The following is a 26,808-nucleotide window of genomic DNA, read 5'->3' on the forward strand; positions in this document are numbered from 1 at the left end:
TTTCTTCTTGAATTGGGTCTTTTTCACCAATGAACTGCTGGCTCCCACAGAAAAAAATCTAAAACTGGCACTTTTCAAGAGGTCAAAGAACTTCTTTAGCGCTAATAAAAGTAAAATATGTCCATCCATCCACCTGCTAGACTGATCAAATACAGGGAAAGTTACAAATAATTAATGATTATTACCATATTTGAGCTAGAAATGGGTTTTTAAAGTTTGATTATTTCCGGTTTATTTGTTTTAGCTCTGTTTTAGCACTCTTCACTTCTCTGTCTGGCTTTTATTAGGTGGAGGTGTGCGCTGGAACGGTTGCCGAGGTCATCCAGTCGGTGGTGAACGGAGCTGATGGCTGCGTCTTCTGCTTCGGACACTCCAAGCTGGGTAATAGCCGCTCACACACAACAGTCTAGGAAAGCGGAGCCTGCGTGGCTGTGAGTCACACTTCACATGCATGTCTGGCTGTCAGTGTGTCAGCCGCTCACTTGGCCGTCTCTCCACCGACCCTCAGCTATCGCAGACAGAAAGGAGAGGATTAGTGTCTGCTCAAGCTCAAAGCTTTTTCAGTCCGCCGTGTCTGTGTTTCTGTCTTCCTCTTTTGCTACTTAATCCTTCTGAAACAGATTTTTCAAAAACAGTCTTAAAAAGGGTCAGGACCCCTCACTGCACAGTGCGACGCATCTGAACCGACACTTGTACTGGCAGGAATGCAAAATCAACAACACACACGCTAAATCAAAATCTTCCCTGTCGTGTCTATCCTCGTGCACACACGCTGTATTATTCCTCTTGGTTTGTGTAAAACAAGATGCCATTTAGTCCCTGTAGTTACCCCTTTAAGTGCTGATCAGAGGATAAATACAAAGGAGAGAGTTAGATTGTGGAAAATTGAAATATCCCCATGGCTCTGACAAAAGCTGAACCGTTTAAAATGACTACCTGTAGCCGACACACTTGTGGTTTATAAATCCCAAATACATTTAAATTGACAGCATCTGCTCACATTTTTTCCCTGCATAGCATCAAATAGGAGGATTTTGTTAGGGAAAGTCATGATTAGCTCTGTCCATTTTGAAATCCAATTTATAATGAAAGGAAATCCTTTCATCTGGAATTTGATTCTTTATTCATTCAAATGAAAATGCTTGTAACATTGTTCATGAAGGTAAGAAAGATTCCAAATTGTGTGCTTTAAATCAAGGATCGATGAATAACTACTGTTATTCAGTTTGACATACTGTAGTCTATTAGTAGTATACTACTCAAGTTAGAATCTTAACAGCACGTCTTTGACGTGCTTTGGTCCGTTGGAGTACCACAGCTCTTTTCTCAGCCCCATATCTACAGCTCTGTTCATAGCAGCCAGTCCTAAGGGGTGAAGTAAAACCATGGAGGTCTAGGAGGAGTTCAACTTTGTTCTACCAGGCAAAGATACATTTTGAAACACTCTGTGACCCCTGAAGTATTTTATACTGAACGAGAGAGTAGGGGAAAATCAGACAAGCAGACCCAACCATGTGAGCAGACCTGAATTTTCAACCCCATTTTAAGCAAGTCATGAAGAGAATATGAACTGTGTGCCCTACTATACGTACCTCTGTCCTCACCTCGTTCATTATCATGTCTCTAAATACCCTCGTACAGTAGATGTATTGAGGAAAAACCAGACACTGCGTTCTCAGACTGTTCACCATTTGCTGACTGCTCATGTCTGCCAAGAAAGTCTTTAGCACCCATAGAGCATGTGGAGGGAGTTACCAGTCTGAGGAGGGGGAGTACATGCTCAGAAGAGTCCAATGATGGTTCGAACACCGCTCCCCCCAGTCGTCTGTCGTTGGGTCCTTGGGCAAGACACTTCACACTCCTCCCTTCCAGTGAGGGCCTTGCTGGTGTGTGAATGTGTATGAATGTTCCTGTGATGGTGGAAGAGGCCACGGCACAGATTGGCTGCTATGTTTCCATCAGCCTGCCCCAGGGAAGCTGTGGCTACACATGTACTTTACAATCACCAAGTATGAATGAGGAGTGACTTAATAATATGCAACTTTGGGTTGCTTGAAAGGCGCTATATACGGTAAATGCAAGTTATTATCAGTATGAATAGACGTGGCTCTTCATAGAAGTGGCTAACTCCCTGTTGACTCCCAGTACAATTTGAATGGGATCAAATTGTTTAATAGCAGAGCTTCTTGGGCTTCAATTTTGAATTAAACAATCACAAAATTGTATTTTCTTAAATGTATAGAGCATAGAATAATGAAGGAAGCACCTTTTTGTGAACAGTTAAATATGTATTTTGTAATGTAAAACGTAAAGAAGCCACTAAACCTGGCTGCCACTGTTTCTGGGGGCTCCGTTCTTTCTGATCATTAATCAATTACAAGTGAAATGTTGGTGGTCATTTCACTGAACTACTGCTTGCACACAAGTGCAGAATGAGAATGATTACCAAACATAAAAACCAGACCCGAGCTGCATTTTGCATTTGCGTCTTTTAGGTCCCTCACGTTCAAACAAGTGCTCTATATAGCCGTGTTTTAGAGGTGATACAAATTGACTATGTGATTTTTTTTTTTTTTGCTTCTTTAGTCTTTGCGGTGGTGAATCACGTTGTTTCTAGATTCTCATGTAAAATGAACAGACAACTTAAATATTGAATAAAGAGCTTCACTAGCATTAAAATCTACTTAATCAGAAAGACCCACTTTAAGCCGGATTCTGGCCCTGGCACAGCATGATAATCTAACGTCATGTCAGCTGTCTGCTGGAACAGCACAGGGATAATTGTTAAGTCAGAGGAAACCACTTAATCATTCTGACTGAATAATAAGAGGAGACTGAGAGATGGTTTTCCTCCTAAGAACGGTGTCGCTTTCGCCTAAAAGGAAATTCTGACAAAAAATAAATAAAATCTTTGACCTAAAATAACCTTTTACCAACATATCTATCACCTCAAAGATGGAGGTTCACCTCCGATGGAGGAGTCAGGACGTCCAAGAGTGTCCAGCAACTGCCATGTGAGGATGCAGAGAAAGAAATGAAGTCAACACCAGTGCAGAGAAATGGCAGGTGGTGGGTGTGGCTGGGTGACTTTTGTACAACGGCCAGGTGTCAAGAAGGGCAGCAAAGATCTTCTTCCCCATGAATGACAATCACTGCTGAAACTTGGGCCATAAGCGTCGAGAGGCAGTGAACAGAACTCGTCCTCTAATTCTCAGCGGACGCGTGTGCACAGATCACACGAGCAGATGCACGCATAATCACTGCAGCAATCAGAAGACCCGAACTCCGTGAGACAGGCTGTCTAAAGCAGTGTGTTACATTTCATCATGCTTTACATGTTTTCATTCAACTGTCCAATATTGATACATAAAAATACACACTGTGTCATGATTAATGATGATAATGACTCTTTCCGCAAAAATAAGACCACGACTGGAATTAATGTCCCTTTTTATTGCCTGTGTTTTATTCTTTTAATGAAACTGCAGGCATTTTTACAAGCTTCAAAGAACAAACTATATTTGACAGATTTCTCAGTCAATTTTACTGTTACATTAATGTAATGACCAGGCATGTTTTAGCTGAAATGGCACTGGATGAGATCATTTTGTGCGACATACCTAAGGCCATGAATCTTAATAGGGGCTACATTATAAGGGCATTGAATCTTTTTCTAATTAAAATGGGTAAAGGAACACAAAGGACATTTAGCTCCGTGGCTCTGGGCTTTAGACACAAATAGGGATTATGGGCACACACACTGTGATGCACGTGGATTCACCACAAGCAAAAATGTTTTCACTGGATAAGTCAAATCAAATGAACGTCCAAATAATTATGAAAGTAATTATTTAACTTGAGGAACATAATTGAATTGTGTTGCTATTAGTCACGCCTGATGGATTGTATCGCTGTAATGAGATTATTGGCTATCTTTTTGGAAGGACGACTGTGCTTTTGCCTGTTTAATCTCCCTTGTGCTTGCCTTTGAACTCAAGATGCCGCACTTCCTTGTTCTTTCACACCTTGTTTTCTCCGAACGGATCAGTATCTGAGCTTGATGTGACCATTATCAACAATATTCATCAACTACCTACATGGGGATACGCACGCTCAAGGTTTTATCTCCAGAAGTGGGTTGTAGCGTTGTTGTCAGTGTTAGTCAGTGGAGCAGTCAGCCAGAGAGCCTTGACTGGACAGCCTGCAGAAGCCAGACCAGAAGGAAAGGTTGTGGAGACGCATATATACCCACGCTTATATTCTTACAGACCCTGTCAAACACACTCTGGCTTGAAAAGCAAAGCGAGAGGGGAAGTCGTCCGTGCGCCGTGGTTTTAGTCGTGGTTCTGCAGAGCCACTACGACTGAGGGAATTTACTTTCTGGTCTGTTAAATGAAAAGAAATCAACTGGCAAATAAGATGAAGCAGAGTAAATGGGCCAGTGTTGCTTGAGAAAAGCGCTTTTAATGTATCTGATTGGGACATTAGGCGTTAACGTTTTTACAGCAGCTCTTAAGTTTGATTTAGAAGAATCTGTGCAAGGTTTTGTTTCAACACCACATAAGCAGAGATTCAAGGCCCTGTGACACTAAATTAAACACTTAATGCTGAACATCTACAGCCAGGTGAAAAACTCACAAGGTTTTACACTTCAAGACAAAAGAAAAAATAACAATTACAAGCTCAAATGAAAAACAGCTTGTAATATACAGTATTCCTTTATGCAATTATGTTTTTTTCTCACGCTGCTTCTGTGTTTTGGGTTAGCTGTCATTAAATACATAATTACATGGTCTAATATATCATAAGTTCTTGTTTGTCCAAGATTATGAATTTCAAATTTCAAGATGTGGGAATGTGCAAACGTGTTTTTGTTTTGTTTTTTTAAATTACATCTAATATGTAAAACCCTAGAAATAAATACTACTTTATGTCTCTAGGTGTCATGATGACTTGTCTCCTAGATTTTTACCAAAGTTTAGCAACAAATAATAAAAATGCCTCATTGTTTTGACGTTTCAGGAAATATTAAGAGAGAACAATGTAAAATTGCAGTGTTGGTGACAAGCTCCCCTCCATCCTCTCTCAAAACAAATCAGATACATTTCTCCACACCCCATCACAGGAGTCAGGCTTTTGATGTACTCTGTTTTCCAGGTGTGCGATTGTTAGCTGTGACACATGGCTTTGTTTAGGTGTGTGTTTGATCTCCAGTGTTCTGACAGCCAGAGCTCATGTGGGAGAGGGATAATCATCATCTCGTGACTGGAGAAGGGCCAGATTTAGAAGCTCAGACTCTCAAAAGATTTCACAGTTACACTTTTATTGTATTATTTTTTTTTAATGTACAGTACCTCCTTTTGAGGATCTCCCTTTTGATAAATCTCCATCTTCTGTGTCTTTTTGTCTGTTACCCAGGAAAATCATACACAATGATTGGCCGTGATGATTCTCTTCAGACGCTGGGTATCATCCCCTGTGCCATTTCTTGGTTGTTTAAGCTCATCAATGAGAGAAAGGAGAAAACAGGAGCTCGCTTCTCTGTCCGTGTCTCTGCTGTCGAGGTCAGTGATGAAACTGCTGCCATCAGTACCGTTACTGATGCATCTGACCGAGGAGGATGCTGAGAGTCTTTTTTTCCACATTTCACTGGCACTGGCAGTAGTATTGACGGTTATACCTGACATCAGTTTGGTCAGGTTTTATTAAGGGACTAAATTCTCTGCTTGATCTAGATTTAGCTCAAGGTCAATCTGGAAAGTGTGTTTGACAAAAGATAAACAGAGTTGATTACGACTGGTCTGAAAATTCCTCTGTGTGTTCAGGTTTGGGGAAAGGAGGAAAACCTGACGGACTTGCTCTCTGAAGTGGCCACAGGCAGCTTACAGGACGGACAGTCACCGGGAGTCTACCTGTGCGAGGACCCCATCTGTGGCATGCAGGTGCAGACAAATACACCTAAACACACCATAGCTGGTTATGCAATGCGCCTGCTGTGAAAAAAGATGCGTGGATTGTGTGTTTGAAAACGCCTTTTATCAATTCAAATCAGTTTTGTCTCTTTAAGCCTCAGGCAGTTTTTCTCAGTTTCCTGTCGTCTCAGAGGTGCGCATCTTTGCACAAACACAGAAACACGATTTTGAGCAGCTATACTATGTGATGTTAACATTTTGTTATGCTCCTAAAGGACTTTTAGTCAAAAACAAAGAAAGAACGAGAGAGAAAGTGAGAGGGAAACATATTCGGTAAGAGTGGAATAAGAAATACACCCAAAGGTTGATACTTCCATCTGTCAGTCCTGCACCAACTAAGTTAGAGCCAAAGAATAACTGCTTTATGCTTATATGCTTTGTTATTATGAATACTTTTTTAATTTACTTATTGGCTAGCTGGAACCCATAAACTATCATAATCATTTTTCTCATAGCTAAGCACCAGCAGACTGATTAGCATATATAGAAAAGGAGCCAAAAAACAACTATGCATTACTGGGTGGGCTCTGTGTGTGTGCATTTATATGTTTATGGGATTAGAGGAAATGATACAAACACATCTGTGTAATCCTAAACTAATCTGACATAATCTCATCAGTAACGATATCATGCAGCATCACACAAACACACACACACACTGACACACATGTACACACTACTTCTCGTCTCTGCCTCCTGTCTCTTCCTCACTTAGCTGAAGGCAAACTAGAAATGCCTCATTAGAATATGTCAGACACATAATCCTCCTCACAGTACATCATTTTCTGGACTTAGACAGTTTTTCATAGGTAACCTGAACCCTTCAGGCAAAATGAAGCTGTCGTTCAGCTCCAGTGTAGTTGATTGTCTTCTGGGCACTCGCTCTATTTCTTCTTAACATATTGACAAGACGATCATGCTGTCTTGTGCTCTACCCGCGTGTGTTTTCCAGCTCCAAAACCAGTCTGAGCTCCGTGCTCCCACACCAGAGAAGGCAGCCTGGTTCCTGGATGCCGCCATAGCAGCTCGCCACAACAGCCAGCGCCCCAACACCACCGAGGAGGAGCACAGGAACTCCCACATGCTGTTTACCTTACACTTATACCAGTACCGCATGGAGAAGACGGGCAAAGGAGGGAGTAAGTGCTGTTTAAACACTGTTATTACCACTGATAGGTTTACTGATTACTATCAACAAGTAAACATCAGGGCAAAATAAAAGTATTACAGGGATTATTCGCCTGATGTTGCAGATACTACGGTGTTATTTTGCTTTGACAGATGGAGTGAATGTTGTATACAGTATATTCAAGTTATTCAATAATATATCCTTGTAAAATCCCTGTTTTCTGAGTTAATTCACTGTCAAATCACATGATCACATCACAACACCACTGTATTTGGTTCTCTTGGGGCTGTAGCTAATTATCATAGGTCCAACCACGGAGTGGGAACAGTGCTGTTTATTTATTTATTCATCTGTCAAGTCCCTCTAAGCAGTTGATCAGAAACCAAATTAACCCGCTGTGGGCCTTTGTACATTAATGTGACTGCAGCAAATCAGATTAGTGCCGTGCTGAAAGTCATACATATGGTATATGCTAGTTGGTCAGAATGGCGCAGCAACACATCAGAGAAATTCACCAGGAGGTCGGTCGGACGTGACAAAGATCAGTTCAATCGCCGCTGGATTAATGGGAAGCAGAGCATGTCTGACAGAGACTTGAGTAGATAAGTGAGTCAACAATGGTGGGGGAGCGTTAGAGAGTCTTTGTGTGCTTGAGAAAGCGAGTGTGGCGGTTCCAGTATGCTCCCGGGTGCATGTTTCTGCGTGAGAGTTAAAGAGAATCTTAAATGTGAGGTCATCTACAGCAGGTATGTGTTACAGAGAAAGTCACAAGCAAATATTCAAACCACTCCAGAAATAGGGTTTCACTTAACAACCATTTCCAGGATTAGGCAAAAGCTGTCCATGCGGTTTTGATAAAGGGTGACATTAACTAGTGATTTTGAATTTGATTAGTTCTTATGACTGAGCTGAGTTCGCTACTGTTTTGCCTTCATGTGTACAGTTGACTAACGATGGATGTTTTGAATCATGTTAAGATGAATGTGATCATTCTCTCAGTATTTTAGAAACCGTTACTTTCAGTCGACTTGTGAAATGCTTACATGTGCTTCAACACAACTCTGGCCCCGAGAATAAATTGATGCTTCAGTTGCATCAATGCAAACTGCACACTTGCTTGGAGGACTTCCTTGCAGATCTGCTCACACTGACATCACATAGATATATCGTATAATCCATCAATCAGAACCTTATTTTGTTTGCAGTTACTTGCACACACAACATGCACTTCAAATAAAGATGGACCTGAGATGCTTCATAAGATTATAAACAATCTTTCTCAGGTGCTACCATTATGATTTTGGATGCAATCATTTATATTAAGCATGGCTGGTTTTTGGTTAGTAACATTATAAACAGCAAAACTTCCCTCTCAATGATCACAACATTGACACATGCATCCTGGGGCTCTCCTGACATCAAGAAAAGATCTGCTGTTCATGTCCGATAGCGCCTTTGTAAATAAACATTTTGAATTGGATTGTACTATCGATTAGTGTTAAAGATAATTTTGATGAGGAAACACGTTTCTAATAAATGAAATTATCCAAAAACAATAAAACAATCAGGTTTCAGTGAATGTTTTTATTGTCCGAACAAAGCATCTTCAAGCATCTCGGACTATCTTCAAGCACAAATTTGATTTTCAGCATATCCAGACTGTATCTAAATAGTTATTTTTTTTGACAATCTGAACTGTCAAAAGCCATATGAAATTAAATGTTTTCTAATTTGATTTTTTTTGCAAATCAGATTCCCACCACTATTTAGCGGAAGTGATTTTAAATGTGTCTAATCAAATTTGCACAAATGGATATCAATACAAACACAACGCCCAAAAAAGGTTTCAAATAATCTGATCTAAATTTTGTGTCATAGTAATGCTGCACAAACAATCACTACATCTACCATCTTTCAGCTAAGATGAAGCTGCACACAGAAGCAACCTCTGTCTCTGCCGTTTTTTTGTAACTTGAACATTGTTTAGAACATTTTTGTCCACATAACCATTTGCAACAGTAGCACCGCCAGGTAACCGACCACTTTGGTGTATTTACATTGGTTCTATGTGTGTAGGTTACCACAGCAACCATTCGAGAGATCAGATCTGATCACTTGCAGCATATAATGACAACGGTCAGTCAGTAAGATGGGTTTGTGATTGGATATGTTAGAAACTGGATGTGATCCGGCAGTGAGAACGTAACCTTAATTTCAAAGAGTGCGGCCCCTTTTAAAACCGTTTCCTCTGCTGTCTACAGATCTTTGTTTGGCCATCCTTGACCATACTAAAACTTTTTCTCTGTGTGCTAATGGCCCTGCTGTAATGAACCTTTTCATGGCCATTGGCAGGACATTTTTTGGTGCTAATTAACACTAATGGTGAATTACAAGACATGGTACTTTGGTGGTTAGCAGCACAGCATAAGGCTTCTCAGAGCATTTCCCAAGGACTAATTAAAGTAAAAACTGTTTTACTGATGATATAATGATCATTATTGTGTGAAAACAAGTAAAAAAACTTCATGTTAATACAGTATATTAACAGAGGGGGCAATAAAGGTTTCAATCAATCAATCAATTAAATTTGCATAGTGTAAGATACTGTATATATCCTGACTTCTCTTCATTTTGATGTAATCTTGCATCTGTACTTCCTCATCCATTCCTGACCCATTTTTCACATCTGCTAGTGTCGGGAGGTCGCAGTCGCCTCCACCTGCTGGACCTGGGCAGCTGTGACGTTAAAGCTCTTGGAGGAGGAGGTGGAGGGAAAAGCAAGGAGAACTCGTCACCTGGATCAGCGCCTCTCTGTCTGTCTTTGTCAGCCCTTGGCAACGTCATCCTGGCCTTGGTCAACGGGAGCAAACACATCCCCTACAAGTACGCTGCAGTCTGTGTGTGTGTGTGTGTGTGTGGGCGAGGAAATGTGCTAAGATGCACTGATTAAAGTAAGGAGTGGGGAAAATGAAGCAGAAATTAAAGAGGAGAGGCCAAATTAACAACTGTGTGAGAGAAATGTGGAGAGACGTGAGGGGAAGATTGAGGAGGAGGGCAGGATGTTTTGGGAGTTGGAGGAGAAGAGGAAAGGAGAGCAGAAGGCAGATTTCTCTAGGTACTTCAGGTTAGGGGGACTTAATGTTTTAAACAACAACAGCTGCTATTCCATATTCATTACTTTTATTTTGGTGCTTTACTGATTGGCAACGGGAGCACAGGAGAGATAATTCAGACTGAGACTAGAAAGTCAAAACACATGGAACGGAGGAAAAATAATTGCATTAGTCTACAGAGGCTAGGAGTGTATGAAACTATAAATGCCCTCCTTTTACCTTTGTCAAACTTCCCTTTACTTCTCTCCCTTCTTCACTTCACTATGCCCACGGCTGTGTAACTCTGTGCTCCCTGCCAGGTTAATTTAATCTCCAGCTTCTCCATTTACATTGCAAAATAACCTACTAGTTATATTAGCTGTGAAGCTATAAGCAAAGCTTTTTCTTGGCACTGGTGATTCAAACTGCTGGAGTGTGAAGGAACCGATTTCAACTGGGGCTGTTGTTCTGCCGCTTCTTTATTCACAAACTAAGAGCAATATTGTTGCATGTTATTTCAGGACTATGGTTCGTCACACATTTAAGACTGGACTGCACGCAATTTTGGTTAGCGGTTTTAGCATGCCCATATTGTTTATATTTTAGTGATTTGGAGCAAGTAAAGGTTTAGTAATATTATTTAATGATGTGTGGATGTTCGGTGCATGTTGGACTCCGGCAGGGCTGCCCTTTGTCACCGGTCCTGTTCATAATTTTTATGAACAGGATTTCTAGGAGCCGGAGGGGATCCGGTTTGGGAACCTCAGGATTTCGTCTCTGCTTTTTGCGGATGATGTTGTCCTGTTGGCTTCATCAGACCGGGACCTTCAGCATGTGCTGGGTCGGTTTGAGGCCGAGTGCGACGCGGCAGGGATGAGAATCAGCACCTCCAAGACCGAGGCCATGGTTTTCCACCAGGGAAAGGGTGGCGTGCCTTCTCCGGGTGGGTGGAGAAGTCCTGCCTCAGGTGGAGGAGTTCAAGTATCTCAGGGTCTTGTTCACGAGTGAGGGAACGATGGAGCGGGAGATTGACAGACGGATCGGTGCAGCGTCCACAGTTATGCGGTCCATGTACCGGACCGTCGTGGTGAAGAAGGAGCTGAGTCGAAAGGCGAAGCTCTCGATTTACCGGTCAATCTACGCCCCTACCCTCACCTATGGTCATGAACTTTGGGTAGTGACCGAAAGGACAAGATCGCGGATACAAGCGGCCGAGATGAGTTTCCTCCGCAGGGTGGCTGGGCGCTCCCTTAGAGATAGGGTGAGGAGTTCGGTCACCCGGGAGGAGCTCGGAGTCGAGCCGCTGCTCCTTCACATTGAGAGGAGTCAGCTGAGGTGGCTTGGGCATCTGTATCGGATCCTCCTGGACGCCTCCCTAGGGAGGTGTTCCAGGCATGTCCCTCCTCCCTAGGGAGGTGTTCCAGGCATGTCCCTCCTCCCTAGGGAGGTGTTCCAGGCATGTCCCTCCGGGAGGAGACCCCGGGGAAGACCCAGGACACGCTGGAGAGACTATGTCTCTCGGCTGGCCTGGGAACGCCTCGGACTCCCCCCGGAGGAGCTGTAGGAAGTGTCTGGGGTGAGGGAAGTCTGGGCATCTCTGTTGAGGCTGCTGCCCCCGCGACCCGGGAACAGATAACCGGAAGAAGATGGATGGATGGATGGTGTGGATGTAAAGCTCAGTTCAGTCCCTCTTGTAAATGTTGAGGTGTTACAATCCAACTGTTTATAGAGGCGGAAAACTCAAGGGGTCACCAGAGGTTTCAGGATTAATTCCTGGGGCAAATTTGGACCAGATTTCCCCCAAAAAACCCGTACCTTATTTCATGAAAAGTTATTTTAATAAATGCCAGAACTTTTGCTGAGATTTCAGTGAAGATATTTCATTTTCAACTAACGTTAGGAAACAACCATCTAATTGATTCCTTCCGCTGACCCTAGAAACTAGAGCACTTACAATCCTCCGATGTGGGAATATGGGAAAACCAAAACTGTCTTTGAATTCAGGTTGAGTTCAAAAACTCATTTCAGTTTATTTCATCACAGAGACTGAGCATGTTTTGCAGCGCTTCGCTGCTTGCCGGCTGAGGGCCCATCCTGCTCTGGTATTCCCAGTTCTGTTTCAGTATGGCTGCTTGCTGAGCTGTGAATCCACCGTTGATCAGTGGATTATTTGTATCTTCCAAGTTCATGAATAGACACATGCTGCTGTCTGCCATAAATCAACTCAAGCTCTTGTCAGAAACCAAACAATCGAGTCCCAAACAGACAGCTCGCACAAACATAAACTCACCAGCCATTTCATTACCGGTCCAGTTGCTTGGGGGCAGACCTGGTTAAAGCTCACAGAAAAACAATTTTTATGATAATGTTTATTATATTCAAGGTACTGAATCCAGGAGACCATTTCTGAATACAATAATTTATCAGACCTTCAAGTTAGCTAAACACAATGGAGGCTAAACTTTTGCTTTGACACAAAATCAGGCATCAGCCACAAGCTCATATCAATCAATCAATCAATCAATCAAACTTTATTTATAAAGCACTTTTCATACATACATATATATATATATATATACATATATATATATATATATATATATATATATATATATATATATATATATATATATATATATATATATATATATATATATATATGTGTATATATATATATATATATATATATATATATATATATATATATATATATATATATATATATATATATATATATGTGTGTGTGTATATATATAGCAAAAAGTGCTTTACATGTTTAAAAATTGTACAGTTTAAAAAGTTAAAACAGAGCCCAAACCACTCCCCCCCACACACACAACAGACACATCATAATAATTAAAATGTAGAGTTAATAAAAAATAATAACCAAATCATGCCAGACTGGTCTTTTGTCCATGATGAAGAATTCAATGGACTCAAGTAGCTCCACCGCCACCACATGTCAACTCATCAGTGGGACATGAGAGTTGGATCATGAAGGTTCGGCCGACAAGTCCGCTGCTGTTCTGTGAAAAAAAAAAATCAAAGCAGGCTTGTAAGATATTTGATAAACATTAAACTTTTTCACTGGGGATCCTGCCAGCTCCAGTTTAGTGTAAACTAAAACCATTTCCAAGAATTTCTCTTCTGGAAATGTTCCCCTACAGCCAAAAAATGCCAGAACCATTCCCTTGAGTCTAGCAACACAAGACTTTCTAGGGACACATTAGTTTATTCAGTTCACGTTGCATTTTTGTACTCAGCAATATCTAGCTTTACAGATGCAGTCACAGTATTAGCACTTTAAATATTGTTCCGCTTTTCAGTAAAATGCACAGGTTGTCTTTATCTACCAGCTGTAAGAGATACAACCCAGACACTGAACAAATTTAACAATTTCTTCAGATTTGTTCCTCAAAAAAAAAAAAAATCATATTACTTAGAGGATTGCCTTTGATGGTTAAGCTCTGATTAGAAATCTAGTGCAGGCTGGAAGTTAAGATCTAATTCAACATGCTCAGCTCTTGAATTATCACCCAGATGAATACTTCATGAGTCATGAATTTACCTACATTAATTTCGGGAAGAGATACAGAGATAGAGACGGATCGAGGGAGAAAAGGGATTTGTTAAAGCCCGAGGCAGATGAAGGAGAAGAAGGGAGCACTGATGAACGAGAGGAGGTCAAGATATAAGTGTCTGTGCGCTCTGCGAATGCATGTGAATGTACACACTCTCTGTGTGTGTGGGGGACTTGACTGCAGGCTGTGTTTTCAGAAAAAGGGGACAACAGCATGAGGTAACGGGCCGCAGAGGAGCAGAACTCACTGTCAGCCTGCAGGCCTCAGCACACACACGCATACACACGCACACACACACACACATACACACACACACATAGGCTATGAAGCAGTGGCCCACCCTTGAGAAAGCCTTTTTCTTAAACACACAGCATAGTTTTACTCCTCAATCTGCTAATATAAATCTCTCTGGGAGCCAGACCATCTCCCAATATTAGATTTCACAATACAATAACCAGAATGCCTCTTTAAAGGTTCTGTTAACAACCATTTATGGGTTGTTTTGCATGATCTTGGCCTTCCAATGTCTCCTAAATTATAGAGTCTTTGAATTCTCCTCAACTTGATCAGCATTTGTTAAAAACTAAACATCAGAAATACAGAATCGCCCGTTTGAAGCTCTGCTTTTGTCACACACTTGGAAAAATGGTATGTATAGCTTACCTGTCTTCGTGTATATGTGTAACCAGGGACAGCAAGCTGACCATGTTGCTAAGGGAGTCGCTAGGCAACATGAACTGCCGGACCACCATGATTGCTCACATCTCTGCCTCACCCAGAGATTTCTCAGAAACCCTTTCCACCATCCAGATTGCTTCGCGCGTCCTCCGGATGAAAAAGAAGAAAACTAAAGTCACAGTGGTGAGTTTTATTTTTTTTCATTCAAATTTGGATACAATTCCCCTGTAGATCGTAACTTTAAGAGGTGAATTCATACCTGGCTAAAAATGTAGCTATACTCTGGGAACATTTCTTTAGGACACGTTCACTCACTTTTTGGAGTGTTAATGAGTGAACCTGTCAGTCTCAGGGTCAAGCAGACTGCACGATACTCATACTCGTTACCTTAATAGGAATTGGATAATGTTGTATTTTCAAAACATCCTGTATAACTGTTTAAATGACTTTGTTTTTAAATATGTGGGGTTTCTGCAGAATTCAATTCAAATCCTGTGCATTTTAACACCTTCTGTCCTTTTGCTCCATACGCCATCTCACAACTGTCTCACTATACTCGCTAGTTTCAGAGTTGTTCAGTAGAGCAGAAAAGGGCAAACTGATGGACTCAAACCTTTAAAAAAGCCATGAGAAATTGCAAGTTTTCATTGTGTTATAAAAAAAATAGTATTGATTAACTTGAATGCAATCAAATTTAATTTCCAGTCTTTCGTGTTGTGGGTTACTTGTTCTGTTTGTGTGTTGGCTGACGACCTGATTGGTAGTCAATGAATAAAATAGAAAAAATAAACTGAGTAAATCTGAAAAACTCCTCTTCTCTATCTCTCTATCTCTCGCTCTCATCTTCATCTCTGCCTCCACTTTCACTGTGATCCAATTTCCTCTCAGCAATACACATCCAGCTCCTCTGGAGGGGAAAGCTCCTGCGAGGAGGGTCGCATGCGTCGTCCGACCCACCTGCGACCCTTCCATCACCGTGGCGACACTGACTCCGATCTACCGTTGCTGAAACTGTCCAGCGACCCGGACGAATATTCCAGCAGCGAGCAGTCATGTGACACAGTGATCTACGTGGGCCCGAATGGGGCCGCCGTGTCAGACAGGGAGCTCACGGACAATGAGGGACCTCCAGAATTTGTACCAATTATACCCGCTTTGCTTCGAGGAAAAACATCAGAGCAGCATCAAACCCTCAGTCAAAGTCAGGGAGCTGGGACACACAAGGTCAGTGGAATATGATTTCTATAGAGTTTTGATAATTACCGGCATTCAGGTGGACATTTATTTCAATAAAACATCATCAACATGTGATTCACATTTCAGTGATTTTTCCTCTTTCACTTTCAGTCCCAGCAAGCTGAGCAGCCCAGCGGGCCCGCCCAGCCATCGTCACAGCCTCCTCAGTCACTACTTGGGCAGCCTTTGGCCCCCGTTCCAGAGGAGGGAGCTGAATGCTTGAAGTGTAACACCTTTGCTGAGCTGCAGGAGAGACTGGATTGCATCGATGGCAGTGAGGAGGTGGCAGATACTTTCATCTTCATATTTTTCTTTTAATTATGCAGAGAAAAAAACAACACATACAAGAGAAGACAGTTAGGATCTAGTTGGTGGTTTGATGTCTCTCTTTTGACAAGTTGAACACTATCTGTTCAAATGGGGAAACATTTTTTTTTGTTTATATCAGTTTAACAATGTGTGCATGTGTTTGGGTAGCCTTTTGCTTCCTGTCAGTCTATTTTGTTTGTGGTGACACTTGTCTTTCCTTCGCAATATGTGAGCACTTAGTTGTGCTGCAAAGTGATGCATTCATTTGCCACATTCACCTTATTATTGTCACCATACTTGGATGGAACCCACAATTTTTTTTTATTATGTCTGTTGCTGAAAGCAGCTCGACCAATTCTTTTGTTCTCATCCACTCCAGCTGACGTTTTCCCTGAATAACAAAGTACTCTACGTTTGAAGTGAAAGAAACATACGTACTTCTTCAGATGACAGTCTGCTTCAAGTATCTAATTACTGTGTGAAAATTGACAGTTTTCTCTTTTTTCAAGAGTTACTCTGTTCCTTTTTAAAGGTGGCAAAGTTTCCATTTGAAGAGGTTCCAGCTAGTAAACAAGGCGGGAAACAAGAGTCATGTCCTTCCTCCGCTGCTGTAAGCTCCGCTCCAGCGCCTGGCTCTGCAGCCGTGTTGGAGACAGAGGCCAAAACAGGTTACTGCTTTATTACATGTTTTTTTGGGGGGGGGGGTTGCCTTATAATTTGTTCTATACCAGTCTGGTCCAAATTAGGGCTGTTCGATTTTGCCCAAAAATAAAATCTCGATTTTTTTCTCTCAAAATCCGATTTTCGATTACGATTACGATTATTTTGTGAATTGACAAAAGGCAAAGAAATGATTTCAAATATGCTGTTTTTTTATTGAACATTTGCCCCATTGGGCTTTAAGTGCAAACTTTGCTCTTATTAAACCAAAAATGAATGAATAAAGTGCAAAACTCTGTAAAATAAGTTGAAAAAAAGTTTTAAAAAATATAATAAAATATAAAGTTTTATCTCTGAAAAAAAAAATCAGCACTTGCAAACATACAGTAAGTTATATTTCCAATTAAATAAAACAAGACATTTTCTAATTAAACTAAACTGGGTCTTTGCATGCTAAATAATAATGCAACCCATGAAGGAGGTAGAGGTGTGTAATGTCAGTCATTACATTTGCAGGTATTGAGAGGTATTTCCATCAATCATTAATATGGTATCAATCATTAATATGTGTGCAGACAAGGTTATAAAAAAAAAAAAAAAAAAAAAAAAAAAATTAAAAATCGATTTTACGATTTTCACGTTTTAACATCGTTCTAATTACACAATCGCGATTACGATTTAAAATCGATTAATCGAACAGCCCTAGTCCAAATCAACTGCATTTCTTCATTTCCCTTTTTGACTTTTCTTCGGGCCCAGTACGTCCAGTATCTATCATTTCTATAAGCGGTGAAGCACAGGTCTCCTTCTCCTCAGCAGCGGCAGCTTCCAGCAGGAGAAGCAATGACCAGCAACTACAAGACATCAAAGAGGTGGTGGAGGAGGCAGAGCTGGCCCAGACCATGATCCACAGCCTGGCTCAGGCTACTGGATACCCCATCGTTACAAGTGCCAGGAGTGTAACAGGAAGCAGCAGCATCACCTCTAGCCCCCTGCACAGGACCAAGAACTCCCACTTAAATGACAGGTGAAGCCACGGATATTGATCTCTATAAATAATGTGTTACACTTTAAACTGACAATTAGATGTTCTTACTAAGGCCATATTTTATGTTAATGATAAGTCTGTCTGCTTGGTTTATCTGTAAAGTCATGAGAATCTGAATGGGATTGGTAATACTGAAGGAAAGGGACGCCATCTGGGATCACCACGCCTGGGGATTGCCAGCTTGACCAAAACCTCAGAGTACAGGTAAAGCATGCAAATATACAAGACAGGGGACAGCAGTATAAATGTCACAGCAGCCTGTTTTGGTGAAAAGAAATTTGAACAATGCATATATACAGGACTGTCTGAGAAAATTTGAATATTGTGATAAAGTCCTTTATTTTCTGTAATGCAAAAATGTCATACATTCTGGAATCATTACAAATCAACTGAAATATTGCAAGCCTTTTATTATTTTAATATTGCTGATCATGGTTTACAGCTTAAGAAAACTCAAATATCCTATCTCAAAATTTTTTAATATCTTAATCTTAAACTGTAAACCCTAATCAGCAATATTAAAATAATAAAAGGCTTGCAATATTTCAGTTGATTTGTAATGAATCCAGAATGTTTGACATTTTTGTTTTTTTAATTGTTTTACAGAAAATAAAGAACTTTATCACAATATTCTAATTTTCTGAGACATTCCTGTATATATACCACCATGACACATTTTGTGTACTCTCAGGCCCCCATCATCCCCTTCACAGCGCTGCAAGGTGTACACTCAGAAGGGTGTAATCCCAGCAACATCTCCTCTGTCCTCACACACTCTGGCGCAGGACGGCCAGGTCACTGAAGCCATCACCTCAGACAGTAAGCACCTTTTTTGTTTATAAGTCAAATCTGTGCTGGAAATCTTCCATTATGTGATTGATATTAAGTGAGATGAAATGGGATGCAGAGGATTTGAGGTTTATTCCACCATCAAAATGTTGAAAGACCTTGGTCACTTGGGGCAGAGCCTTTTGCATCAGGTGGTTAAACTATCACAGAGACAGCTGAGACAAGTATCAGGTGGGTCTGGTTTGAGTGCAATGACCCATACTGCCTGAGCCAGAACGCAGTGACCCACTTCAACACAGCCTTTCAAAACTTTTCCTTTCAAATGCACCCCCGGTGGGGATACAATGGGGATACAATCCAACTGCGTTTCTCTGACTCTGCAGACAGTTTGGCTGCAGACAGTGGCCGCTCCTCCACAGAGTCTGTGCTGTCCAGGACTTCTCCTGCAGGCATGAGCCCACAAGTCCGAGAGCCAACACCCTGTCTGTCTGCCAGCCTGGGCTCAGCTGAGACGCTCTGTGATGATGACGTCCCACCAATACCTTTGGACACACACAGGGATGGTAATGCAAGATATGATACAAGAGTCAAACCTAATAAAACATGTTCCATATTAGGAATGGGCGATATTTTACCGTTCACGATTTACCATCAAAAAAATTCCCCAGGGTAAGAATTTGTCATCTCGCGGTAAAAACGATAAATTCCCGTTGATGACGTTTTTGTGTAAAGATGATTTATGGTTCTGTGTTAAATCCACGCACAACGTACGTGAAGGAAGGAAGGAAGGAAGGAAGGAAGGAAGGAAGGAAGGAAGGAAGGAAGGAAGGAAGGAAGGAAGGAAGGAAGGAAGGAATGAAGGAAGGAAGGAAGGAAGGAAGGAAGGAAGGAAAGGGGAGAAAGAAGGGAAAAAAGAAGGAAGGAAGGAAGGAAAGGGGAGAAGGAAGGGAAAAAAGAAGGAAGGAAGGAAGGAAGGAAGGAAGGAAGGAAGGAAGGAAAGGGGAGAAGGAAGGAAGGAAGGAAGGAAGGAAGGAAGGAAGGAAGGAAGGAAGGAAGGAAGGAAGGAAGGAAGGAAAGGGGAGAAGGGAGGGAGGAAGGAAGGAAGGAAGGAAGGAAGGAAGGAAGGAAGGAAGGAAGGAAGGAAGGAAGGAAGGAAGGAAGGAAGGAAGGAAGGAAGGAAGGAAGGAAGGAAGGAAGGAAGGAAATGAGCCTGAAAGAAAGAGAAAGAAAGAAAGAAGGATAAATTCCCGTTGATGACGTTTTTGTGTAACAAACATGGCGGATCTGAGAGCGAGATAGATTTATAGTTACAAAGGTGGAGTTGAATTGGTATTTTTTTTATCGTCATTTTTATCTTTATCGGGATAAATGCCAGAAATTATCATGATACATTTTTTAGTCCATACCGCCCATCCCTATTCCATATACATAATTACTATTGATAAGAGAGGAAATGTGGTTGTAACCCCCCCTTTTAAAACAAAATCTCACCTCTATATTCAGCGTCGGGACAGGCAGCACCTGTGGAAGCAGTTGGGCCTCTCTTGCTTGGAGAGGATGGGCTGGTGTATACTGAGGAAGATGTGGACGTAACAGCTCTGGCCAATGCTCCGAGCTTGGCCTGTCGTCCTACAAGCATCATCAGCTTTAACAGCGACTGTGGCTCTGAAGCTGCCCTCGCTTTAGACCCTCAACACATCAGTCATGTCAGTGGTGCCGAGTTCGATGGAGCTGTGGTGGATTATCACATGCTGCCAGGTCCTGCAACAACGTCAGGTGTTAAAGAAGTGGTTGCCATGGCAGAGGTTGGTGTGAGAATCTCGTTTTTTTTCTTATTTACAGTTGACCAAATTATTTCAGATGTGGTTGTGTGCTCTTGAATGGATGTGATATGTTTTAAACCGGTATGGATAAATCTGTTGGATGTCAAGATGCCTGATAGCGCTGCTCTCTGTTGCAGGTGGCAATGGCCAAGCTGCGAATAGAAGGTGAAACCTTAGGCGCAGGGATGCCTAACTGTGGTTCGCCCATCTCCTCCTGGATGAGTGATCTGAGCATGGGCAGTGAAGCTGATCAGTCTCTCCACAGCTTCAGCCAGTCCCAGAGTCAGCAAGGTGAGGCTCTGGCTGATCCTGAACCCGGCCTTGAAGTTGAGAGTCTGGTTTCTTCTAAAAGGACCAGGAGTCTAGAGGGAGAGCTGGAGCCATCAGAGCGTATGCCTGATAAAGACACACCAACCAAAGATAAACTGAGAAAACTCCCTGGTAGCCTCTCGTCTTTTAAGAGCACCATCAAAGTTCACCCATGTGCAGCTGTCAAACCCATGGTTATAAAAGAGCCCACCATCATTTCTTCATCTACAAAGACTGCCTCAAGGAAAGACCCTGTCAAATCTAACACAGTAGTTATAGCCTCCATTTCACGTGAGATGAGCTTTGAAGACCCCTGGCTGAAACGGAGCATAGAGGAGGGGAGGACCAGGGAGTTGGTGTGTGAAGTGAAACCAGAGAAGAGGGGGGTAGACCTGAAGAGCCACTCAGCAGAGAAGACTGGAGATGGGAGTGGAGACCAGCAAAGCTTGTGCCGAGATGGTAAGAAACATTCACCTGTTTTCTAAAAGTTGAAGATTTCAAGTCTTTCTAATGTTGGTTTTTCCTTTGTTATTTTTCCATGATCAGTTGGGGATTATGGCAGCTGTGGTCCAGGCGGGGAGGTGCTGTCGTCTTCAGACTCATTTAAGAGAGTGGTGGATGGTTGTGAGATGGTCACTGTTGTTGCCCAAGGCGAATGCCTGACTAGTATCTACAGCCCAGATATCCACCGCACAGCCAGTCTCCCCCGTGCGTGGCACCGTCTCAACCGCCACGACGGCTTAGACAATGGAATAGAGTACTGTAATCTTGGCGTCACCACTTCAACCCCCTGCAGTCCTCGTGCCACACTTGACCGCCTGGGATCAAGCAGAAAACAGGGCTTTTTCTCCCACAAGAAGGGGGGAATTCCACCTCTGCCACCAGTACGCAAGTCCAGTCTGGACCAGCGCAACAGAGCAGTCAGCCCCCTCCCCCTACCCAGTCCAGGAGTGTCATCACTGGGAAGCTCGGCAGATGAGGCAGGGATATCTGGATGGGGTCCTGCAGGAATCACCAGACAGCGTGGCTCCAGCATAGACAGCAGCAGACTTTTCAGTGCCAAGCTAGAGCAGCTTGCCAACAGAACAAACTCCCTGGGGCGGGTCCACGGCTCTCACAGCGGTTCCCACCACTATGACTGCTTCTCCCTGGAAAGAGGCGAGAGCCTTCGGGGGGGAGGAATGGTGAGGGGGGACACCACCATGCCTCGCACCGGACGCAGCCTGACCCGTGCTGGGTCAGTATCGTCTCCCACTGGAAACCCCGGCAGCCCCAGCTTCAGTGGCAGCACCAGTCCAAGTAGTGCTCCACAGTCGCCGGCCAAAACCAGTGGCCAGTCAAAGATCTCAGCGGTCAGTAAGCTGCTGATGACCAGCAGTCCCAAGACCAGGAGTGTGTCTGCTTCGAGCACCAAGACCCTGAGCTTCTCTACCAAGTCTTTAAGCCAAACTACCAACCGCAGCTCCAGCCTTCCCCCAAATGGAAAGGTGAGAGGAAGAAAGTTAATTTGGTAAATAACGCATGTTCAACCGATTCAAAAGTAGGTTGCTACAGAGGATTGCAATCTGAACCGTTCAGGAAATGATCTATATTAGTAACCAAGAAGAATTAAAGAAACAAAACAAAACCAAAAATATTCTTGTTTCATACTTAATGTAAACACACTCCAAAAATAGTTCCTATTTTCTGCAGTAACTTTTGAATGGTTTGACATAAAGACTCGTGGGTGGTGTCATCGGACATGGTTTTGAGTCCTTGGCCATAATTGGTGCAAATTACCACCGCCCCTTCTTCTGATTGGTCGATATTTCATAGTCCCTATTTTCTGCCATAACTTTTGAATGGTTTGACATAGAAAGTCGTGGGTGGTGTCATTTCTGATATGCTTATGGGGGGCGGTGGCCATGAGTGCGAGGGCCCGTTCATTGCTGCTTGCAACTTTAATTATTATTAATATGATTAATATCCATTCAAACATTTGATATGTTGTAGATTTTGTACTGGTGGTGAGAGCTCTACATTTGTGTTTTTTGTTGTTGTACATAAAACATGCATAAGTAACTTAAAGTCTTCATTCCTCCCTCATAAATATAAAACTGTACTTCAGCCCCAGACTCCAGTGCAGAGCCCTGTGCAGCAGCAGGGACCTGCCCCTGGATCCTGGTCCACCCAGTCTCTGAGTCGCAGTCGAGGGGGGAGCCTGACAGCCAAGCTGCCTCTGCGGGCTGTCAACAGCCGGATCTCAGAGCTCCTCCAGGGAAGTGCAGGATCCCGATCAAGGAATCACGTCCAGGGAAGCGGTGCGGATCCAGCAGAAGAAAGAGGAGTTGGAGGGACAAGGTTAGTTTCACTTTTTGCTTCACATCCCTGTTAGTAAGAGACACCAAGCAGAAACATTTCCACCAAATAAAAGATTCATGGAGCATCTGTGTGAGAATAACATCTTTGTGTGAAAAATACCAAGTGCCATATGTCTGCTGGGGAAAATGTCATCAAAAGACACTTCTTTACTGCCTCGGGCTTTTCTTATTTCATCGTTCTCAGTGGAGACGGAGCAGGAGGAGAAAGCTTGGGAGAGGAGAAGGTTGCCATGGTGCAGACATTGCCTTCTCCCTACAGCAAGATCACAGCGCCCAGAAAGCCTCATCGCTGCAGCAGCGGCCACGCAAGTGACAACAGGTATAACCTTAGCTGCAAAAGATGTAAAGCTCTGGTTTTCCAAAAAGGGTTGGATCCCTCTCATCTTTTGATTTGATTCAAAACTGCCCCAACAGCAGCGTACTGAGTGGGGAGCTGCCTCCAGCCATGGGGAAGACGGCCCTGTTTTACCACAGTGGAGGAAGCAGCGGCTACGAGAGCATGCTGAGAGACAGCAGCGAGAACACCGGAAGCACCTCCTCCGCTCAGGACTCACTCAGCGAGCACAGCTCAGCCACCACCTCCTCCCGACGGAGCTCCAAGAGCAGCAAGAAGAGCAGGAGCAACACAGGTCAGATTTGCACACGCACTTGTACCTTACAGTTTTTCTCAATTGCTTTGACACATTTTGCACATCATGGGTCAACTTTATTTAATGCTCACACCTTCTTTGCACAGCAAGAGTCCTCTCTGGCGAATCAGTTAACTATTTCTCATTGCTTTCACACAATTTTCTTTGACTTTGAATACACTTTTCAAAACAGTTAACACACTTCTCACAAAGAGACACAAAACATAACTGATTTACCATGGCAACACATTGCAGACACTTTGTAGCAGCCAATTGGAACTGCTCTCTCTATTCTAAAAATTATCAGCACCTGTGTGAACTCTCTTTGCAAAACAAAGCAAGTAGTCCTCAACCTATCAAAGAGGTCAATAGCTTGAAGTTGACACCAAGCATGGATCGAGGAGGACGTGGATGAGGACATGTGGCCTGATCGTCAGGCCCGTGTCGACAATGCGTAATTTTCCTGTATTTTTATTTTTTTCATATTTACAGGGTTTCATTTGATTGTGTTTCATTTACAGTACTTTCTTTGAGAATTGACCTTTGTTGTACTGCATATTGAACCCTGTCATTTTGATTGCTTACAGTATGTGCATGTGACAAGTACTGCAATAAATATTTTTCTGTCAGAATCTTGCCATTTTGTACACAGTAGAACAAATGTAAATCAATGGTGTTGACAGGAACTTCAGCAATACAAAAACAGATCTACAATATTTTACTGTATACACATTTTCTGATTTTACTGTAAATACTCTGTGACAGTATATTTCTAAGTTATATAACTGAGTTAGAGTGCTCAATACAAAACTCAAATTGTAGTATGTTGTCAGTTGTAAAATAGTCAATACTATGAGGGTGTTGAACAAAAGTTGATATTGATAGCTGTGGTTTCAATTTTGTTATCCATTGTTAAATAAATGAGAAAACATACATGTTCAATTGAGAAAAAATTGTAGGTTTTGATGGAAAAGTTTGGTTTTGATGGATGTGTGACAAGTTTTGAGAAAGTGGTGTCATTCTGCAAACATCATAAAGTGTTTTGGTTATTTCAGCTTCTGTTAAGGGCTTTGTGTGAGCTGTTTTGAAAAAGTAAACTGTGAATGGAAAAATGGGCCAAAACGATCAAGAAAAACTGTAAGTTTATTCATGCAATTTCCCCCAATTGCTTAATTGAGGTGTAGCACTTGTTCATTTAGATTTCCCGAAAGTTGTGAGAATAATCAAAAACACTCATCTTCTGGCAGTAAGACACAGAAAAAAATCAAAAGAGAACCTCACTTAGCTTTCATGAAAATAACATTAAATTGAACAAAACCCATTGGGGACCCATCTGGCCAAATGCAAATGTGACCATTTTAACCCCCTACCCCTTATCTATTCACTGTTGCTCACTTCCAGCATAGACATTAACCTGAAAAGTCTTGTATTACTTCAGAACACTACATTTTCTTTAATCTCTTCCTTCCTGCCCCTGCCCTCTTTTTAGTTAAAGCTTTGCAAAAAAAAGAAAGCTTGACAGAAGTGGCGAAAAAAAAGGAGAGGCCTCTCTGAGGAGAACTGGAGAAAAGTGCAATGAGAGCAATGAACAGTCAAGCGAAAAGTGAATAAAGCTGTGGCAGCAGGAGGTGGCAGGTAGAAAAGGTGACCCTGATCACCCATCTGTGAAATGGTAAAAGGGAATGTGTCTGTGTATGCTGTAATGAATATATATTCACCAGGACAAAACAGAGAGAGCTTGCTAATGTCCCTGCCAAATTACAGTCCATTGGTTAAGCATGAGGACAGATATAAAATCAGATTGAGGAGAGGCAGCTCTGCCTGGTGTGTCTCTGATTATCAATTTAAATTGGAATTAGCCTTCCCATTAAAGTTGAAACAGTCACACCTTCCAGCTATTCGTATAAAATCTGGTTTTACTCTCATTTTGCTGTAGCTACGACAGATCCTGTGGATGACAGAGCCAATGTGCTGTCGAACTGTGGCGATAATAAAAGACGATGGATGGATTCAGCCTTTATTTAAAAAAAGTTTATACATCCTGTGAAAAATAATATGCCAAAACGCTACAACAGTCTCCAGCCATGATGTTGACCCTGTCTCCAGCGTAATCTCTCTTTGTGCCTGATTTCTATTCACTCAGATTCACTTGCATGGTCTGCTCCCAGCAGAGCTGCAGTCTTTTACTCTACATTTATATTATCCACTCTAACAAAATACAAATGTCTGTTTGACCTTTTCGTGCCTCGGTAAGGCCAAAGGACAGCTGCAGCCTTATTAAAATCACCCCTTTCTCTTCTGTCTTGCACTTTATCTGTCAGTTCGTCTGATAACACTCATTCTTGTCGACACGGTTGGTAATTTCTATGCAAAGCATTCATGTAAGATTCCTGTGTGTGTGTGTGTTCACTGCTGATTCTAACCTATAGTGCAGACTAGGGATTGATTATGAACTACCTTGTCAATGTGCTGCACTTTTTTAATCTTATGTCACACTTCGTTATCTACTTCTTGTTCTCTGCATTTTTGGAATACAAAACAGATTTATTTGTGTCTCCATCCAGTGACTCCTCTATCTCTCTCTCTCTCTCTGCCCTGATCTTCCGCTGTTAATATATTTTTCTCTTAGATTTATACTCCAACTTCATTTCCTCATAAACGATACCTATGTTGATGCAAAGCAATTGACAAGTAAATCCCTTTTAGGCAGACAGATACTTTCAGGAAATTAAACTGAGATGACTTTGGTATCATTTAAAAAGCTACTTTAAAAAGTAGTTTTGGTGAATATGTTCCGGATGAAAATAATTTAAAATAATAATAAAAAGAGTTGTTGTTATGTATGTGCACTCTTTAGCAGAAGAAAAGATATTCTACAATTTCCTGTCATGATGCTCATCGGGTTTCATTTGGGCCGTACCATTTCTCAAACTCACACAGTAAATGATGTGGCTAAGTTTAAGATTTTAATGAGCATGTGGCTTTAAACAGAAGAGAAATTTAAAATAAAATGCACAATGCACAGTGAGTAGTACGAAATTTAATTTGAGAGTACTCAGCAACATTTTGAACTTTTTACTCTATTCAGAGAAACGTTTTATTACAAACATCAGGCTTTACTGACCTCCCCTGCTTCATCAGAGCTTCAGTTGTCATTAACAAAGTCACTGATTAGTTCATTTTAATACGACAA

General features: G+C 42.0%; 1 protein-coding gene across 2 annotated transcripts in view; it reads left to right on the forward strand.

The window, feature by feature from the left end:
• The window catches only part of kif26ba (kinesin family member 26Ba), a 108,597-nt gene that overhangs the window by 74,788 nt on the left and 7,001 nt on the right, over positions 1-26,808 (forward strand). The window contains exons 7-25 of one of the 2 annotated variants that reach the window (XM_061745292.1): positions 288-381; positions 5,419-5,564; positions 5,826-5,942; positions 6,925-7,111; positions 9,795-9,984; positions 14,464-14,635; positions 15,341-15,676; positions 15,800-15,970; positions 16,530-16,665; positions 17,474-17,684; positions 17,808-17,909; positions 18,397-18,524; positions 18,878-19,057; positions 19,998-20,299; positions 20,455-21,085; positions 21,173-22,113; positions 22,734-22,966; positions 23,171-23,305; positions 23,401-23,615. In XM_061745292.1, the coding sequence (XP_061601276.1) occupies positions 288-381; positions 5,419-5,564; positions 5,826-5,942; positions 6,925-7,111; positions 9,795-9,984; positions 14,464-14,635; positions 15,341-15,676; positions 15,800-15,970; positions 16,530-16,665; positions 17,474-17,684; positions 17,808-17,909; positions 18,397-18,524; positions 18,878-19,057; positions 19,998-20,299; positions 20,455-21,085; positions 21,173-22,113; positions 22,734-22,966; positions 23,171-23,305; positions 23,401-23,615 (4,627 nt within the window). Of the gene's footprint in view, positions 1-287; positions 382-5,418; positions 5,565-5,825; positions 5,943-6,924; positions 7,112-9,794; positions 9,985-14,463; positions 14,636-15,340; positions 15,677-15,799; positions 15,971-16,529; positions 16,666-17,473; positions 17,685-17,807; positions 17,910-18,396; positions 18,525-18,877; positions 19,058-19,997; positions 20,300-20,454; positions 21,086-21,172; positions 22,114-22,733; positions 23,013-23,170; positions 23,306-23,400; positions 23,616-26,808 lie in introns of those variants that run through there. The other variant, XM_061745286.1, reaches the window with a different exon arrangement.

This window comes from Cololabis saira, chromosome 2, assembly GCF_033807715.1.
Source record: "Cololabis saira isolate AMF1-May2022 chromosome 2, fColSai1.1, whole genome shotgun sequence".
Taxonomy (NCBI): domain Eukaryota; kingdom Metazoa; phylum Chordata; class Actinopteri; order Beloniformes; family Belonidae; genus Cololabis; species Cololabis saira.